Below are 18,466 nucleotides of genomic sequence, written 5' to 3'. Positions count from 1 at the left end.
TCAAGTCGTTTATTCTGTTTGTCCTCTTGGGTGCAGATTGAGTACGATAAGCCTCGGTAGGAATGTGTTTACTTCCGAAAACTCTTATCTTTTTGGTAATTCTGGCATTTCTTGACTCACGAGACTGGGGGAAAAGTTATGACTTTTGTAAGGTACAGTAATACAGTTTTTAAATGGCCATCTTAACTTAACATTATATATTTTTGGTGCTTGGAGGCTGTTTAATCCTTATAGGTAGGGATCTCTGCTCTCTAGTTCTCTACCTAGTACCTACCTACCTCAGCCTACCTGTCCTTAGTGTCCTACCAGCACCAGGCTACAAGCTACCTAGACACCTACGTAGACTAAGAGGCTAGGTAGAGTGACGCAGAGCAAATCTTTACTTGGGTGTAAATTCAAATTTTGATTAGCCTTAAGTCTCAAAAATTAATTTAGAACTAGAAGTAAGTCATACATTATGCACTTGTTTGCATCCTCTTTCAATTTCATGGTGGATTGGTATTTGGTACTGTTACTGTTAGGCTATAATTGAGTAGGATTTGGATTTGGGGCGTGGTGACTCTGAGAGAAAGAATTTCAGGGTCAGGCCTTTGCAACGGCCATCAGCCACGCTGCACGCATCACATTTTCATTTGTTAGTAAGAAGAAGGGAGGGAGACCAAGCCAGGTGGAAACAAGTGAAACAACATTAAAGAGAAGAGGCTAGAAAAGGTGTGAAAGTTTGTGTTAAGGTTGAGAAGTAATCAAGGGGAAGAGAAGTTCAAGGGGAATTCATTGGTTTATTATTGCTATTGTGTCAATTATTGCACTGTGTATTTGATACTTATATTAGCTATGGGGCCGGCCTCGTAGGCCCTGAGTGACTATTCGCGACATAGTGGCAAAGCAGAGAGTTTTTTAGACTCTCCCTCAAGTTCGTTTTTGAGTCCTATAAGTAGACCAGTAAAGTATCATGGATACCAGCATTATCATACATAAGAAATTGGTTCAAATCTTGAGTAAATGAGGAAATTAAAAATGAACTGATTNACGCTATGACCTGTCTCTTATACACATCTAGATGTGTATAAGAGACCAATTTAGGCTAGTCAGTTAGCTATTCATGACCAACCACGTCCACCAAAGTCCAAAATCACACAATTTCTTATTTTCTTTTATTCACTTCTCACTCATGTCTCTTTCATTTACTTCTCTTTCGTTTACTTTTAAGCTAAAACCAGCAAAACGTGGCACGTGCTCGCAAGCCGAACAGTTCAACACTCCACGACGTGTGCTACTAGCACACTTTCCCGCTTGTTTCCAAAACACGCACGAATCCCCAAAAAGCTAATTTAATGACTTTTTGAAAGCCTAAAATGGAACCAAATATGACTTTTGTAAAATGTTGACGTATTATTTACTTCTTTTCTACATTATGTAATATTAAAGCAAATGTTTTGTCACCAAATCAAAATTTGAGTGAAAATATCCATAGTAAGACTTACCTATGTAATTTGTAGTTTAAGTTAGGTAGGTATTATTAATGTGTTCCCTCTTATTTCAAATGAATGAGTAGTTTGCAAACTTATTTGAGGCATTAAACAGAATCCAGGGCTCAAGAGTTTCACTGTCAGGAGTGACTCAGGACACTGAGGAGAAGACAAGACAGATAACTGTGTAGTAAATATTGGAGAAGTCTACATAGGTAATACCGGTATGGCGGTACCTACATATGGATACCTATGATCAGACCCAGATGGCGACTGTAAAATTTGTTACTATTTTAAAAGCTATTAATATGGGTGAATTGGCAAAATTCATAGATTCATAGACCTTTTTGTTTGATTCACTGTGTCTGCAGGCAGTGGCTTTTCCCTTATTTTCCACTTAGGGTCGGTCTAAACTCTAAACCTACTATGTTTTTTAGGGTCTGATCATGGTATCACCTGGCATCACCATTAAAAACTAGAGGTGAAAAATTTGGCAGAAGCCACATCTGAATAAGATAAAAAAGCTATGAATTTGGGCCATTTTTTAGAGGAGGGTATATTGCATATCAAATTTTGTTTGTACAAAATTATATTAGTCATTTTTCACAATTTCACCAAAAAGTTTCAAAATTTACCCATGAAACTTGAAGCATTGTTGAGAACTTGAGATGAAAGGGTATTTGTTTTCTTCAGTGGAAAGCTGGCTAAAAAAGCCTTCCCTGAAGAACAAACAATACAATTCTCTCATTTCATTTTACCCAAAATTTATTTAAAAAATTTGTCAATTTCTCATTTTTACTCAAAATTTTAGGAAAGTTCTCCCCAATATTCCCACTTTGCTGAAAACTACAAATTGTACAAAGCAGACTTAAAATTACTAGAATTGTTGTGGAAAGTTAGCCAATTGTGTTGGCAAGATCAAGCATTTACTCTCAAATATCATTGCTGTACTGCCTGAGGCTGTACAGCTGTAGTATCACTGAAAATGTGTTGCTAGACCCCAGCCTCACTCGGGCTCAGCCTCCTGCTTTAACATAACATAACATAGTGATGTCGGCGCTGAAGTGTAGGCCTGATGTGGCCTGTTGCCGATTCTTTTCCTTTTCGTGCCTTGTTCATAGATCTAAACTCGTGTCATTTGACCGGATCTTTTCATGACTGCCGATAGTTTGAAGTAGCTACTAGACCTGTCTCTTATACACATCTAGATGTGTATAAGAGACAGTGTCTATACACTCGTTTGCGATCACAGCTAACAGTTCACTTTTCTTGTTCAAAACGGAATCCGAGTTCGTGTAAAAACATTTTAAAACTTTTTGTCCACTTTCACTTTGATGTATGCGGTTACTTCCTACATTATTTACAGGCCTTGATCTACGGACATCATTCCTACTAATTACTTGTCCTCCATCTCCTCCGACTGTCCGTGAGCAGCCGGTGTTGTCTTGGCAGCTTGGAAGTGATTGACCTGGTTTTCCGTGCCTTTCCGCCTGATTCTCTCCTGCCACTTCTTGCGCCTTTCCAAGGGGGTGGAATCTTTCTTTACAAAAACTGACTTGTAATCAGCGGATTCTCCAAGCTTTCTTGCTGTTTTCAGCACGCTCCAGACCTGAGCAGAATCCTTTACAGTCACCAGCAAAGGTCTGAAGGTGTTGCCAGCAGCATCCTTCGAGCAGCATCCTCTTTAGGCAGGAAATATTTTCTACATCTGTGCAAAGTTAAACATACATTCATATTGGTGTGAAATACTTATCCCAGATTTAGATTGATTCGTTTATATTACATTACTTGTGTAGAAATATTTTGCATTACTAATAAAGATCAAAAGAGGTAGTGGGACTTGGAGAAGAGAGGTTGCAGGATTTGAATTTGGCTACTCATGAATGAAATCTTGTGGCACCAAAGTGACAAATTTATTATACATTTGGAATATTGTGGCCTGATTGTGCCCTTTTGTTCACAATTTCATAGGAAGTAATTTATCTCTGGTCATGGTGCAAGCAGTAGAAACATTCCATGCCTGTTAGTGGGTTGTATGAAACATGTTAATGCTTTAAATCTATACATTTTAGTTAGCTTTATAGTTTACATGAAGTTATTAACTGTTGCTAAGAGAGAAATCTAGACAGGCAGAAGGAAGATAGCAAAATTTCTAGGAGTCCAAATGTATATATACTGCTCCTTAGTCCTTACAGAATTTTCTATTAAAAATTGTTGACATAACCAAATTTCAGTAGGAACACTAGGTGGGTTGTCAATAATTTTTAATAATTTTAATTAATAATAAATTTTTCAGTAAAATTAGAGGCATAGGCAATTTAGATTCCATCAAAATACGGTTCTCTGACTTCTTTATAGTATTCATTCTGAGATTAAAAGATGGCAGTAAACTTCATCATCGGGTTATATTAATCATGTCTTGCTACAATTTTTTGTAGAAGTAGTCATAAAGATCTGCACTTGGGTTGTATCTTCAATGAATCTCAGGTGAAATGAGCAAATTTATTCAAACTTCTTAAATTTTGGTTGAAAATAATTTCAAATTTGTTCTGCAGATCTCTTCAAATGTGTTGGATAGGAATTCCTAACTCCTGAACCTCCTGAACAGTCCTCACTTCATGTATGTAACAGTGTGTTTTCATCACTGTGTTGCTTTTATTGTATATGAGTAATAATTCATTCCATGTATTTTATTAACGCCTTCTGAGATATCTTGGTACTACAAATAACAAAAAAGCATATATTCCATTATTTTAAATTTGTGGTCAAGATGTATGGCAACTCTTATGGTTCAATCAACACTAGTGATAGAGATAGAAACATGTTCAACAAAGTTGTTGATGAGATAGGAGGAATGACCCTGAACTCTGGAGACACTGGTGCTCCCCAGCAGTCTCCTGGAGGGGGAAGGGTTGCCCCCATGCCACCACCTAAGCCTAGGAAGGCAACAGAGGTGAGTGACTGAAAAATTCTGTTAGAAATTCAGTTATTAATTTGGTTAGATTTTCTAAGCCATCATCATTTTTGTCTGTAAAAATGCTAGTTGCTTTCAATTAATGCATAATTTTATCCAGTTGAAATTAAAAGTATTTTTATATTATAGTAACATAGATTAATTTTTATTTCTAGTTCATGTTACTGATTTCAAAATGAACTTAACATGTAGATAATTTTGGCTTTTCAAATTTTGATGTCTAATCAGAACATGTTTGCTTTAGGAGTTAGTAAAAATGTCTGCAAGCTACAACATAACTCTTATATTTTCAGAACCACTCGCCCATGTATGCAAATCTAAGCTCAGCCCCCAGCGGGAGGTCAGCTCTCAATGACTACTATGCCATCAATGCTCCAACTCCAGGCAACATTGGCAAGGTCTCAGCACGTGTCAATATAGCTGCTATGGGTCCTGCTGCTCACGCCCCTGCCATGCACTCCCTGAATGGAGCTCCTGCAGGAATATGTGACCCCCTGGCTCCTGGCAAGATGGGTCGGTCTGAGAGTCGAGCGTACAATCCTGACGCTACTCCTCCATCTCACTACACGCCTCCGTCCCCACAACCCGCCCACTCATACACGCCCACCTCACGAGCTGTGGTGCGCATGGGTGCACCTCAGCCTCTTTACTCCAACACTAATAAAGGAGGCGACCCAACCCCTGCTGATGGCCTGCAATATGATGTCCAGCAACCTGGTCTGTACAGCAACATTCCTGATCATCAAGGTGATCATTACCAGGCTTATCCCTATGCAAATCAACAAGGCTACTCCAGCGCCTCCTCTGCCCAGAGTTAGTGAAATTTCTAAGAGTTTGCTCCCAATGATTTTAATTAATGATATAAATGAAATATATTATTACTATATGCATTACACAATTATTAATTATCTTTGTGTTTTTCAAAATTCAGTGATTGAGAATTTTGACTTGGTCTCTTGGCAAACATGTGTGTACAATCACAATTTGAAGGATTCTGAATATTTTGTGGTAAATAGTACTTTATACAGGTTAATTTTCATGCTTGTTGTACTCTAACCATAATTTACTTGGGGATTAGGAGGCGTTCCATACGCCTCCTATGGAGTAGACCAGGACTTCCCCTTGCCTCCCCCCGAGGCTCTGAGTGAGTGCAGGGGAGCCGCCTCCCCAGTCTCGTCTGCATACTCTGAGCTGCGCAGGTCTTCCCACGAACCTCCCAGCAACACTCACCGCTCCCATCCCCACTATGCTCCTACATCGGTAATATCTTATGTATATAATTCCTTCTAACTCTTTACTTACGTGACATGGTAGTGAAGGAATATCAGCATCCGGATCATTAAGAGTTTCCCCAGCAACACTCACCGCTCCCATCCCCACTATGCTCCTACATCGGTAATATCTTGCGTATCTAATTCTTTCTAACGTTTTATTTGTGCGACGTGGTAGTGAAGCAATATCAGTGTATGGATCATTAAGAGTTTCCCGAGCTACACTCACCGCTCCCATCCTCACTATACCTCTACTTCGGTAATATCTTGCATACCTTTAACTTTCTAACGGTACTTGCAAGGTAGAAACGAGATATTAGCATCTTGTTGAAAGTTACATCGGTGAGTTATTGCGGCCTTAGCATTGAATCATCGCTGCCCTATTCCGTACGTAAGGACAATGGCCTATTAATATGATCTTAATTGCTCTTAAGAACCTCGAATAACTCATAATTAATTCCTGTATCACCAGCCTGAACGCTGATTGTCTGACAAACTATGAGGTAGGTTTTCCCGCGTGCAGGACGTTGGGTTGGAAGTCACGGCGGAACTTTTGGAGCCGTTCTAGTTAAAAATTATAAATTCTCTGTTAATTCGGCCACTCACTGACGTCTTCACGAGCTAAACCTAGAAATCACAGGCGAGAAATCTGCCGCTTCGTGTACTTAGGCTGCTGTGTGTAGTAAAGCAAGTTTTCATAGTATGGCCCCTGGGACATACCTAGCTATTTCCCGAAGTTGTGGAGCATGATTTTTTAATGACTATTTAAAAAGCCACTAATTTGCTACATGTTCTTTCTTGTCACCTGATCAAGTTTTGGCAAACACAGACAGCAAAAAAAAAAAAAAAATGACAATTCTTAAAATTCTGATAGCTCTTTTGGGGTTATTGCATAGACCAGTTGTACGTTATGAGTGACAAAATTTGCATTTAAATATTAAATGAGTACTTCGAAAAATTACATTCAAGTTTATTTAATTCAATTAGCCGTTTATTCAATTCAATTGCTAATTGAATTTAATACAATTAGCCATTTATTTCTCTTTACATTTCAAATTGATTTCAAAATTTTTGTCGTTTTTATAGTGAGCACAGGACATGTACATAATGAAACATTGTTTATAATATATCGCTCAACGATCTTGCTATTTAGATCACAATTAGACACTCTTCAGAATGATGGGGTAATAAAAATCGTAATGTAGCAACACTAGAATGAGATGAATGGTCATAAATTAAGTACTGCAATTCCACATATTTCGCAACTGCATGGCAAAGTATTTCTAGTTTCTACCAATAAATTTTCCTGGACTAGTGCAGCAGCTTTAAGCCTGTGAATATTGCACACTTAAAACTGCAAAATTTCTTTACTTATTCAATGACTATCTGATATTTAAATTAATTTTACCCTCGTGCTATCTATCGTATGTTAAAACTATTATAGATGGCAGTGAGGCTAGGCGTGGCCGCACCTGCTGTGTGTAGGCAATCAGTGCCGCGTAGGTGTGTAGGGCACGAATTATTACGCGTACATCATGTGGGTTGTACATTTGGCCACTCGCGCTCTGCCAATGAGACGAACTCAGTGCCTTACTAGACGCAGCGTGGTGAGGTTGTGCGCGCACGAGTTGCTGCTGCCGACGCTTCTCGTACTCGACAAAACACTAGCGCTGTTCACTTCCCTGGCAATCTGCCGTGAGTGTTGCATATGTGATCTCATCAGCAAATGTTTATTCTAGATATGACTCATCTTCATGCTACCCCGTCAATATTAATGAAGTTCATGTTTGCGAGATTTTAGGATAGATTAGTGAAGCGTGTGCTTCTTTTTGTTGCCTGATGGCAGGCGTTATGTATGTAGAGCATCCTTACTATGGCCGCAGGACCTTGACTTGTCCTCCATCGCCGTCAGTACCCTCAGGCTAGCGTATTAAAGGCATCCGTAATTCTTCTTGGACCTGGCGCATGTTGAGGTATCGCGTGCCTTCAGTTGTATGTGCCTTCAGTTGTACATGCCTTCAATTGTATGTGCCTACAGTTGTACGTGCCTTCAGTTGTGTGACGTGCCTTCAGTTGCGTGACGTGCCTTCAGTTGCGTGACGTGCCTTCAGTTGTGTGACGTGCCTTCTGTTGTACGTGCCTTCAGTTGTACGTGCCTTCAGTTGTATGTGCCTTCAGTTGTACGTGCTTTCAACTGTGTGAAGTGCCTTCAGTTGTGTGGCGTGCCTTCAGTTGCGTGACGTGCCTTCAGTTGCGCGACGTGCCTTCAGTTGTGTGGCGTGCCTTCTGTTGTACGTGCCTTCAGTTGTATGTGCCTTCAGTTGTATGTGCCTTCAGTTGTATATGCCTTCAGTTGTACATGCCTTCAGTTGTACATGCCTTCAGTTGTATGTGCCTTCAGTTGTTCGTGCCTTCAGTTGTATGTGCCTTCAGTTGTACGTGCCTTCAGTTGTATATGCCTTCAGTTGTACATGCCTTCAGTTGTATGTGCTTTCAGTTGTACATGCCTTCAGTTGTACGTGCCTTCAGTTGTGCGTGCCTTCAGTTGTACCTGCCTTCAGTTGTACGTGCCTTCAGTTGTACGTGCCTTCAGTTGTACATGCCTTCAGTTGTATGTGCCTTCAGTTGTACATGCCTTCAGTTGTACGTGCCTTCAGTTGCACGCGCCTTCAGTTACATGTGCCTTCAGTTGTACATGCCTTCAGTTGTACATGCCTCCAGTTGCACATGCCTTCAGTGTACATGCCTTCAGTTGTACATGCTTTCAGTTGTATGTGCCTTCAGTTGTACGTGCCTTCAGTTATACGTGCCTTCAGTTGTACCTGCCTTCAGTTGTACGTGCCTTCAGTTGTATGTGCCTTCAGTTGTACATGCCTTCAGTTGTACATGCCTTCAGTTGTACATGCCTTCAGTTGTACGTGCCATCAGTTACACGTGCTTTCAGTTGTACATGCCTTCAGTTGTACATGCCCTCAGTTACACGTGCCTTCAGTTGTACATGCCTTCAGTTGTACATGCCTTCAGTTGTGCAAGCCTTAAGTTGTATGTACCTTCAGTTGCACGTGCCTTCACTCATGCTCTGGTCCCCCCCCACAGAGTGTGGGCTACGAGAGCCTCTACGAAGCCATCAGCCCCCGCCCCCCCAGCCAGATGTCCACCAGGAGCGCCGCTCCCCTCGCCCCCTATGGGGCTAACCCGGGCTATGGCGCCCGCAACCAGCCCCAGGTGATGCCTTGTTGCGCCCAGTCGCCTAGAAAATTATTCTTAATAAGCTATAACCTTGATCAATAATCTCAATGAACTAGAACATTTCAATAATCTAGGACATTAATCATTAATCGGTTGACGGATTGAACGTTCATAATATTATAATAGCATAGTAAGTGCCATTTATTATAGTATAGTAAGTGACATTAATAACAGGGTAGTATGATGTTCTTGAGTTGGTCCAAGAACCGACATGTGAGTTGAGGTCGAGTGTTGTTTACTTGCCAAACAAACATGGGCGGCTGCCTCCAAAGCACTGAACACAAGCCCTCTCATCTCTGTGTGCTGAACTCATGGCTTGCAACGTTCCTAATGATGCATGTTGATGTTGAAGAGACACTCTCCCATGTGGCACGCATGCTGTCATCTGAAACTTCTACAGTGATAATAACTGGATATTTTTTAATCTAATTGAGTATATAATAAGTATAAAATAGTTCCTGCAGACGAACATAGTTTAGTGAGGCAGTGCAGGTCTAATTTCTTCTCAATCTTTCCCAGTCGAGCGCGGCGGGCAAGGAAGCTGAGGTTGACGCTCTCACGAGTCTCCTCGTGCAGTCCATGGAGAGCAGCAGTGATCCAGAGTTCTTTGGTGAGCAGCAGCATGATTTTGATGCATTTATTTCAGCTGTGCTTTTCATTAATTGAGTGCTCGTGATGTCGAGGTAACTTCTTTGGAATGCGTTAACATAAATTTATGTGATTTTCAATTGACCAAAGCAATTCTTTTTGTTAAAAATTCTAACTAACGGGTGGTAGTGAGGTATCTATAATTATAAATGTGTCTTTGTATATAACCAAGCCACTTACTTTGTGAATGTCAACAATTTTAACACGATTAACAGTATGACAACTAACCATTTGATAACTAACTTCGGCCAGTCCTGGTCCTGATGACCGTAACTATGCTGAGTATGACGAACATAACTGCTAACCTGTCTCACTAGCCCTGCTTTATCCACAGTCGCGTCGTGCGCAGGTATTTGTGGCCGGTGTGGTGGCAAGGTGGTGGGCGAAGGCAGCGGCTGCACCGCCATGGATCAGGTCTTCCACATCCGCTGTTTTGACTGCATCGTCTGCCACCTCCAACTGCAGGGCAAACCTTTCTATGCCGTCGACAGCAAGCCTTACTGCGAGCAGTGCTATGTGGTGAGTTTGGACTGATTACTGGTAATGGTTATGGTCACAAGAGTACTTTTTAAACTTTTATTTAGGAAGGAATGTTACCAGGGATTAGGGAATACGGCTACTTAGCATTCTTGTCCATGTTGAATGACACACTGCATCTAAAATGCATTATTTCACCATTCGTATTTTCCTGGATCGTGATTATTATAATCAGTCAAAGCATGCTCATTGTGCACTTACATTGCTTAATTTATAGCCATAGCTATTTATTAATACGGTTACACTGTTGAAGTCACTAATTCAACTTAAACGTTGGTTACAGAACACGCTGGAAAAGTGCTGCGTGTGCACACAACCGATCCTGGAGCGCATCCTGCGCGCGACTGGCAAGCCCTACCACCCCGCGTGCTTCACGTGCGTGGTCTGCCACAAAGCCCTGGACGGCATCCCTTTCACCGTGGACGCCGCCAACCAAATCCACTGCATTGACGACTTCCATAAGAAATTCGCGCCGCGCTGCAGCGTCTGCCAAGAACCCATCATGCCCGAACCTGGTCTCGAGGAAACCGTCCGAGTCGTGGCTCTGGACAGAAGTTTTCACGTTAATTGCTACAAGTGTGAGGTGAGTGGCACCAGCACTGTCTGCTGAGGGAACTTGATAATTATTGATGTCAACAAGAACGGAATTATTGAGGATATGTAATGTGTGTAAGAACATATTAAATGTACTATGATTAACGCTGGTCGTCTCAATCTGTCAATTTTTTCTTCCTCATCTACTTGAATAATTATGAATTTATTTAAAAATAACTTTTTATTTACAGTAGCGGTAGATTGTTCATTTGATTATTCCTACCCTGAGCGAGTGATGGTTTGTGTCCCGTATAGAATTAAATCAGCATAGTTATTATGAATATTAATAAATAAATAAATCAGGCATCGACGCATGCTGTGCTATCTTGGCAAGATAAAAAAATACGCGAAGTAGTCGCTTGAGTGATATTTTTTTTTGTGCAGGATTGTGGTTTGCTGTTGTCTTCAGAAGCCGAGGGGCGCGGCTGTTATCCGCTTGACGGTCACGTGCTTTGCAAAGCCTGCAATGCTGCTCGCATCCAAGCTCTGTCCAACGCCGCTTGATTCATACTGAAATCTTATTGCCCATCTGGTCCTGATCAATGCTTCCCAAACTATTTCTGTCGTGCCCCACCGTGGAAAGTGGTACAAATTTCTCATGGGCACAGCTGGGCTTACAAGCCCCACCAGCACTTGTTGCTCCAACGAAAAGATCAATCAAATAATTTTGTTCAGCCTTCTTGTGCGTCCAACTCAAATTGGGTGGCCCCCAATTTTGTGGGAAACGGAATTTTGGGAGTCGAAAAATATCGGAAAAGACAGACATTCGACTATTTCACCCGTGGCTGTCAATCTCATTTCTGTTACGGCGTCTCCAGTTGATGGTTTTTGTTACATGTGGGATTTTATTCACTTTTTTGGACTAATTTAACTGCCCGTTTTTGCCAAGTACGATTGCATTGCTCCGACGCGAGATTATGCTCTATTAAAAGCGGAAAATTGGCTTTGTTTTCAGTAGTTTCTATGTATTTATTTTGCCCGAGTTTATATACTTCTGTGGCTAAGAAAATTCATATTTTTTTAGGTGTTTTACTGTACGAACACCGAGTCATGAACTTGCCAGCCTTGAAAATAGGTGCTTATGAATGCTTCGAATTATAATTTAAGATGCTTATCTCGTGCTATAAAGCACTAATTTTATGTTGGATGGTACTTGAGGTTTCGATTCAATTGTTCATTCATCGATGGAACTAGATTAATTTTTGATTTCCTGTTCCGGGGAAGCATTTCCTGTGCTTTAATTCCTAGTGAAATAACTTGTCATGGATTTTTTACTAGTTTGATGAATGTGTATGGAATGAAGCCGATCTTTTTACGCCGATCTAGAGTTTGGCATGAGCGACATTGACACATGGACCATCCACTGTACTGGGTTGGCAGCTTGTATTTAACGCAAAACATGTCATATCATAATTTTGCTTCAATTTTTAAGTATTGCTGTTTTTCTTAGAATAGACATTGCATCGTGATGGTGCTTGTAAAAAAAGATTTGGGTCTTGATTTCGGCTGGCAGTGATCATAATACATTCATGTGCTAGGAAATGCTCACAGAAAATATAAAACAATCATAGCTCGCGAGGTTATTATAGCACAGTATTGGTGTGCTGATGTTTTTAATTGTGAACGAAAAAACGGATCTCGAAGTTGCTGCCATACCGCTGTTGTTTTTGTATCTCTTGGCAGGAATGGACCAATTGAAATTTGCTGTAGTTTCGACCTTAGCGCTGTCAGGTGCCGTGCCCACAACAGGAGTTCGTTTTCTCGTTGTTGAAGATGCAGGATTTAGATTTTTAGGCGTTCCCATGAAGTGTTGATTATAGAGCGTCGGTTGCCATTTAAAGTTGTATGTCTTAGCGTTTGCTGTTGTAAAACAACTACATTCTATATTCCGTATTTGCCATCTATAGTTAATAAGATGAACTTATATTGATGTTGTTAACAAAGTTTGTTTTGAATTTATGCAGTAAAATTTGTACGGTTTTTGCCAAAGTTGAGCATTAAAATATGTTAATATAATAAGCTTTATGATATTATTCTAACTGCAACACTAACTAACTTTCCTTTTCCGTGAAATTGTCTCGATATCGTCTAGTTTTGCCTGAATAATCAGTTATTCCTTCGAATTGTTCATATTTAATTTTTAATATTCCTAATGTTATTTACGCGTGTTTCTATAACTAGAGCTCATCGTTACGACTATCGTTTTCATGCTTGCAGTGAATTTGTAGTCTCTTGTACTTTTAATTTCGAGGGAGGCTCTACGATTCACGGATGACTCAAGAACCTCGCTCAAAAAACAGACAACGGATTATCTGACGTAAACTAAAAGTTTTCTGAAGAAAATTGGCCATCCACATGTCTATGAGGGAGGCTGGTCGTATTACATAGATACGGTGATATATGCACGGTTCATGCTTTATAATCGAGCAATTCTCTCTTTTTATTCCAACTAATATAAGACTGGGTAAAACCACTTTTTAGAAGGAACCAAATTGTTGGTTTTACATATACGATGTAACCTGCGACTATTAGCGAAGTAGGTAGGTAATATCCGTCGCAATTGGTTCTATGTTTTTGATAGCAATTCTTATGGTTTAACTTGTATAATGCTTCTCGACAGTAAAATTTGATCAAAAATATGTCGAATATATTTTATGTAGCTGAAATATGTTTCTTATTACCTCCAAAATGTGGGAAAATGACGGATGTTGTTTTGCTTGGTTTTCTTCTTTCGGAGTGATATTCTAATGCCAATTATCGCACGTATATGGAAATTTCGTATAAATCTTACAGTTTCAAAAATCGAATTTCCGTTTTAACTACTGAACTTGCAAAAGTTGTATAAAAGGAAATTATACACGTTGAACCTACCTACATGCAAAAAAAATTGTGCACAAAAATTCATTCTTTTTCAAATGCTCATAAAACGAGTCGGTAAAAATACGTTATTGACGAAAGGATATTTTTAGAGGGGCGTAGCTTGCGGATAGGCAAAGTTTTACCACAGTTTGTCACGATTGTTTTTTAGTCCCAACGTCGTAATATTCAATGTATAAAATTAGGTTCATCAACAGTTATCTGCTTTTGTATCTTGGCTACAATAATCCCTTCATCTTTATAATTAAACTTAACATATTTCGGTTTTCGCATATTCAGCGTCGGTTAGAAGCGGCCGGTTGTATGTAGATTTTAGAAGAACATGGATTTGCTATTAAATTTTCGTAAATATACAACAGATAAAATTTCGAATTAATAGTATTTGAATTCGAGCTATTACTGTTTCATTTTAAATTTGCACTTTATTTCACATCGTGTAATAAATTTCTGAATAAACACCATCGTAATAACATACGCTGGCGCCTGGCGGCCATTGTTCAGGTGGCAACAGAGCTGTGAAGTCGAACGGAGCATACTGTTCTCGTTGATCGTTGACATAAAGACACGGTGTTCAGTGACCCAGTTATCAGTAACTGTTGAGAATGAAACGTGGTGCCTCTCGTGATATGTCGCCGACAAGTAAGCGATCAAGGTCTAGTCTAGCTCGTTATGACGAAAGTAGCGAAGATGAAGGGCGTCGCGGTGCTAGCCCGTCCATTTCTGGAAGGCGTTATCCCGATGCACCAGAGCATCGGCCTCCAACTTATAAAGTTCTTTGTGTTTCTAATCTGCATGCAAGAGCAAGTGACGATATGGTCCGTGACGCACTTTTTCGTGAGTTTAAAAGGTTTGGTGATGTGAGTGTAAAGATTCCACTTGATGCTGACCCTCGTGTAGCCTATGTTTATTTCCGTACAAACGAAGAAGCTCGAAGTGCAAAGCACAGCAAGACTAGGATCCTGTTTTTTGATTTACCCGTATATGTGGAACCTGTTTATGAGCCTCCTGGTCGAGACTACTCTCCCCGTCGTTCACGTTCTCCCCTTGAGTATAATGAGAGGTCAGCTTATCGTCCACGCAGTCCTCCAATGCCGGAGATGGACGATCGTTATGAGCCACGATTTGATCGTGGCCGACCCCCTCCTCCCCCTAGGGATTATTACATGGAATCCCCAATGATGAGGCAGGATGATTATGGATATAGGCCTCACAGAGGCCGTGGGCTACCTTATGGGCATTATGGACCACCAATGCATAGAGGAGGCTTCAAACCTCATTTTGGTCCTGGTGGTGGTGGTATGGGAGGGGCTGGTGGTGGTGCTGGTGGTAGAATGATGATGGATAGCAAACGAGACAAGTTTCCTAATTATCTCCATCATGTTGCCCCTGAAGAAGATCCTTTAGCTACTCGTACTCTCTTTGCTGGAAATCTAGAACTCAATATCAGTGAAGAAGAACTACGAAGGATTTTCAGTCGCTATGGCACTGTTGACGACATTGACATCAAACGGCCACCTCCTGGTACTGGTAATGCTTATGCATTTGTTAGGTACCAAAATCTGGACATGGCTCATAGAGCTAAAATTGAACTTTCAGGTCAATACATTGGCAAATTCCAATGCAAAATTGGCTATGGAAAGGCTATGCCGACAACAAGAGTTTGGGTTGGTGGTTTGGGACCTTGGGTTTCTCTTGCTCAGGTCACTCAGGAATTTGACCGATTTGGAGCCATCAAGAAGATAGAATATGAGAAAGGTGACAATCAAGCATACATCCTTTATGAAAGCATGGATGCTGCTCAAGCTGCTGTAAAGGAAATGCGTGGAGTTACACTTGGTGGCCCTGACAAAAAACTGCGGACTGACTTTGCTGAGGTTACTCCTCCACCTGGTTCGTACCCTCCTCCTGGACCCAGCTCGGGAAATGGTGCTCCAGCTGATTATCCTAGAGACGACTGGAACAACCGTGCTGGGTATGAAGAGTATGGTGAATACAGTGGAGGATTTCCTCGTGGCAGAGGCCGAGGTCGTGGCATGTGGCATGACCGAGGCAGAGGTGGTCACCGTGGAGGATACCACGGTGAGTTCAGAGGTCCTGATTACTACGAAGGCCATTCTGAAGGTGGTGATGGACCTGAAAATCATAATGATGTAGGAGGAAATCTCTCTAATGCGCGCACATTGGCTGATGTTGCTCGTAAGACCAGCGCCTCTTGGACTGGCTCTCTAATTTTGAAAAATTCAGCCTTTGGAACAAAAATGCACACACTGGAAGGTATGAGCGACCTCTCCGAATTGCTTCAGGATGATAACAATCGTCCACTCCTGCGTATCACTCAACGTTTGCGATTGGATCAATCTAGGCTTGATGATGTGAGTCGTAGAATTGATGCTTCATCAACTGCCACAATTCTGTTATCTCTGCCTAACACAACTGCTCCGCCTCTGCCTGATGATGCATCTGTGCAAACTCGACCTTTGCGCAATCTTGTTGCCTATCTGAAGCAGAAAGAAGCTGCTGGTGTTATCACTCTATCAGGCCGAGATGGAGGAGCTTGTAACTCTTCTGTAGGAAGTGTCCTCTATGCCTTCCCTCCATGTGTGTTCAGCTTGGATCTTCTGCGTCGAGCTGCACCCAACCTCACTGAAGAGACCACTCGAGATGATCATCTGGTGGTTGTGGTGGTTAGAGGAACTGCTGCCTGAAGTGGACTGCAGCCTCTCAATTGGAGTTCTCCTCCAAGTTGTTTTTGGAGTTTACTATAAAATTTGTTTTGATATTTTGCATTGACTGAGCTGCATAACTAATCTAAGGTGTTGGAAGACTTAGTGTCCCTAACTGCTATAGATATAAGTGTCGGAGACTGCATTTCCAGTATATACTTCATTACCTTAGGCCTAATTGAGGTCAATTATGTCTATATAATTACTGATGTCTGACATTTTTCTCAATTAATTTCTTTGGTTCATGGACTTGTTACTCTTAGAAATGTTGAACTAGCTCTTCTTAAATTTTTCTCTTATGAATTATGCACCATTTAGAATTTTCATTCTATGTAGTTTTTAACTAAAATTATTCTAGTGCTGAAAACCAGTCGGCAGTGACATGAAAAGTTGAGATGCTATGCTGGAACAGAAGTCCATATCATGAAAATTCATTCACTTGAAATTTCCAACAATAAGAATTTTAATTTTATTTATCTAACTTTGGTGAGTTATATGCTTTTCTCATGCTAAATCTGTTTCAAAATATTACTGCTACAATTTTTAGAAAGCACTTTTGATATGTATTTATCATATAGGTAATTATTTGTCCTGCTCTATAATATGTGAATGACTTGCACAACTGGATCCATCTGTACTGGAAAGTAAGCCACTCAATCACCAGGGTCATGTCTAGACAATAAGTTGCATCCAGTGAAAATGAAACTTTTCTTTCATATTGGCTTTGTACATACAGTATGCTAACAGCTTCAAGTGGTTGGTGACATTCATATTATTTTTTCAATTTGTGGCCCTAAATTTCAGTCGTGACTCAAGTAGTGAATTTATTAATGTTCTTGAATTTGTTTTGAAAATATTTAGCCTGCAAAACTAAGTTCAAGTTGTCTGTGTGATGGTTTCTCTAAAGTGGAAAATTTAGAGTATAGTTCAATCATTAATAAGCTATAAATTGATAGAAAATTGATTGATGTTAACTAATTTTTTCAAATGATATCTTGTTTTTTGTCAGTTCTGTCATTGTTCAAGTGGTTTATATATATTGTAGTGGGTGCAGTGTTAACATTACCAGGAATGGTTTCAGTGCATTGTTAACATTAGTTTGTGAAGTGAGTGCAGTTATAGTGAGAGGAAAAATGTTCATGTGTTAGGATGTGGGTTTGGTGATACAGTGAAACAGTGGGCAAGTGAAGCTTTAATGCCAAACTTCGATGGTGTATCTGAATAGTCCTGCAATCTAAGCTTATACTTAAGCTCTGCCTAATATAATGTTCCATGCTGCCCGTGTTGTTTTTATCCTTCCTCTAGCTGGCGTTTGTGAAAGTGATGGTATACGCAGAAAGATTAAAAATGTGTCCCTAAAGATTTCTATAGTTCAATTGTTCTTTCATAGTGTTTGTGTTAAATTTTTTTCTAAATTCTGAAAATCCGTGCAGTAAGGCATTGCTCCTGAATGTGGAAAATATATAGTTATTGTTTGAAGGTGTACAGTGCATTTAATTTGCATTATTGGCTCTAATGACATAAATCCTGAAGTGAAATACAAAGTGCTTTCATTAAAAGTACAGAGTGGCTAACTAGGCTAACTAGGTCTGCTGTTGAATACATGAGGATATGTATCTGCAAACTACTCACTGACAAGAGATGCCTAGTGATTGTTTTTGTTAAGAACTAGTAATGTTAGTTCAGTGAAAAATCGGGTGTTGGCTGTATTTTGTTCTAATCTCTAAGTGCAGAGAAGTACCTACTAGTGTCTTAACAATCTAACAAATAATTGGCACTTAAAAGCTAGCTTCTTATTTTGTCAGCATGATCATGAGATGTTTGAGGTGCTATTAGTGTTCACTCTGGAGAGAATGAATTACAGTATTGTTCATAACAGGACCACGTAATCAATCATATGAAGTTAATCCATCTATATTCTAATCTAGGAAAAAAGTTGTTTCGAATGAATTAATAAAATATAGCACACCATATGAGTAATCTGATCTTAACTTGTGCAATGAGTGCAATAAGTTTCTTTGATTAGCTACTGAAAATTAAGCCTTTGTGACTGACGCACTTTATATACTTGAAAGTCTGAAACTTAATCCCAAGAAGATGGAAGTTATTTTGAAGTTTAAATAC

General features: G+C 40.1%; 2 protein-coding genes across 3 annotated transcripts; both read left to right on the top strand.

Moving 5' to 3' along the window:
* The first annotated feature begins 39 nt into the window (after positions 1-39).
* Positions 40-13,408, top strand: LOC108683180 (lipoma-preferred partner homolog). 2 transcript variants are annotated; one of them, XM_018172469.2, is made up of 9 exons: positions 40-152; positions 4,025-4,422; positions 4,737-5,256; positions 5,522-5,703; positions 8,811-8,939; positions 9,483-9,573; positions 9,946-10,130; positions 10,432-10,731; positions 11,127-13,408. In XM_018172469.2, exons 2-9 carry the CDS (start codon positions 4,240-4,242, stop codon positions 11,244-11,246), a joined length of 1,710 nt encoding a protein of 569 aa, XP_018027958.1. In that variant the 5' UTR covers positions 40-152; positions 4,025-4,239; the 3' UTR covers positions 11,247-13,408. The 2 variants fall into 2 exon arrangements, with proteins under 2 accessions (XP_018027958.1, XP_018027959.1); XM_018172470.2 differs by having other exon boundaries at positions 41-152; positions 9,961-10,130.
* A 364-nt stretch (positions 13,409-13,772) lies between these two features.
* LOC108683182 (RNA-binding protein spenito-like) lies at positions 13,773-17,619 on the top strand. Its single transcript, XM_018172473.2, has one exon. The coding sequence runs from the start codon at positions 14,222-14,224 to the stop codon at positions 16,322-16,324; it is 2,103 nt and encodes a 700-aa protein (XP_018027962.1). The 5' UTR covers positions 13,773-14,221; the 3' UTR covers positions 16,325-17,619.
* The last annotated feature ends 847 nt before the right edge of the window (positions 17,620-18,466 follow it).

This window comes from Hyalella azteca, unplaced genomic scaffold (assembly GCF_000764305.2).
Source record: "Hyalella azteca isolate HAZT.00-mixed unplaced genomic scaffold, Hazt_2.0.2 contig1557, whole genome shotgun sequence".
Taxonomy (NCBI): Eukaryota; Metazoa; Arthropoda; class Malacostraca; order Amphipoda; family Hyalellidae; genus Hyalella; species Hyalella azteca.
Note: the sequence above shows the minus strand (reverse complement) of the source record. Positions and strands in the feature narration are given on the sequence as shown.

Bases quoted from the DNA above. Each gene is read 5' to 3' on its own strand.
- LOC108683182 (XM_018172473.2), top strand. From the start codon at position 14,222: ATGAAACGTGGTGCCTCTCGTGATATGTCGCCGACAAGTAAGCGATCA.
- LOC108683180 (XM_018172469.2), top strand. From the start codon at position 4,240: ATGTATGGCAACTCTTATGGTTCAATCAACACTAGTGATAGAGATAGA. The intron at 5,257-5,521 runs GTTAGTGAAATT...CTTGGGGATTAG, and splicing joins CAGCGCCTCCTCTGCCCAGA to GAGGCGTTCCATACGCCTCC. The intron at 5,704-8,810 runs GTAATATCTTAT...CCCCCCCCACAG, and splicing joins CCCACTATGCTCCTACATCG to AGTGTGGGCTACGAGAGCCT.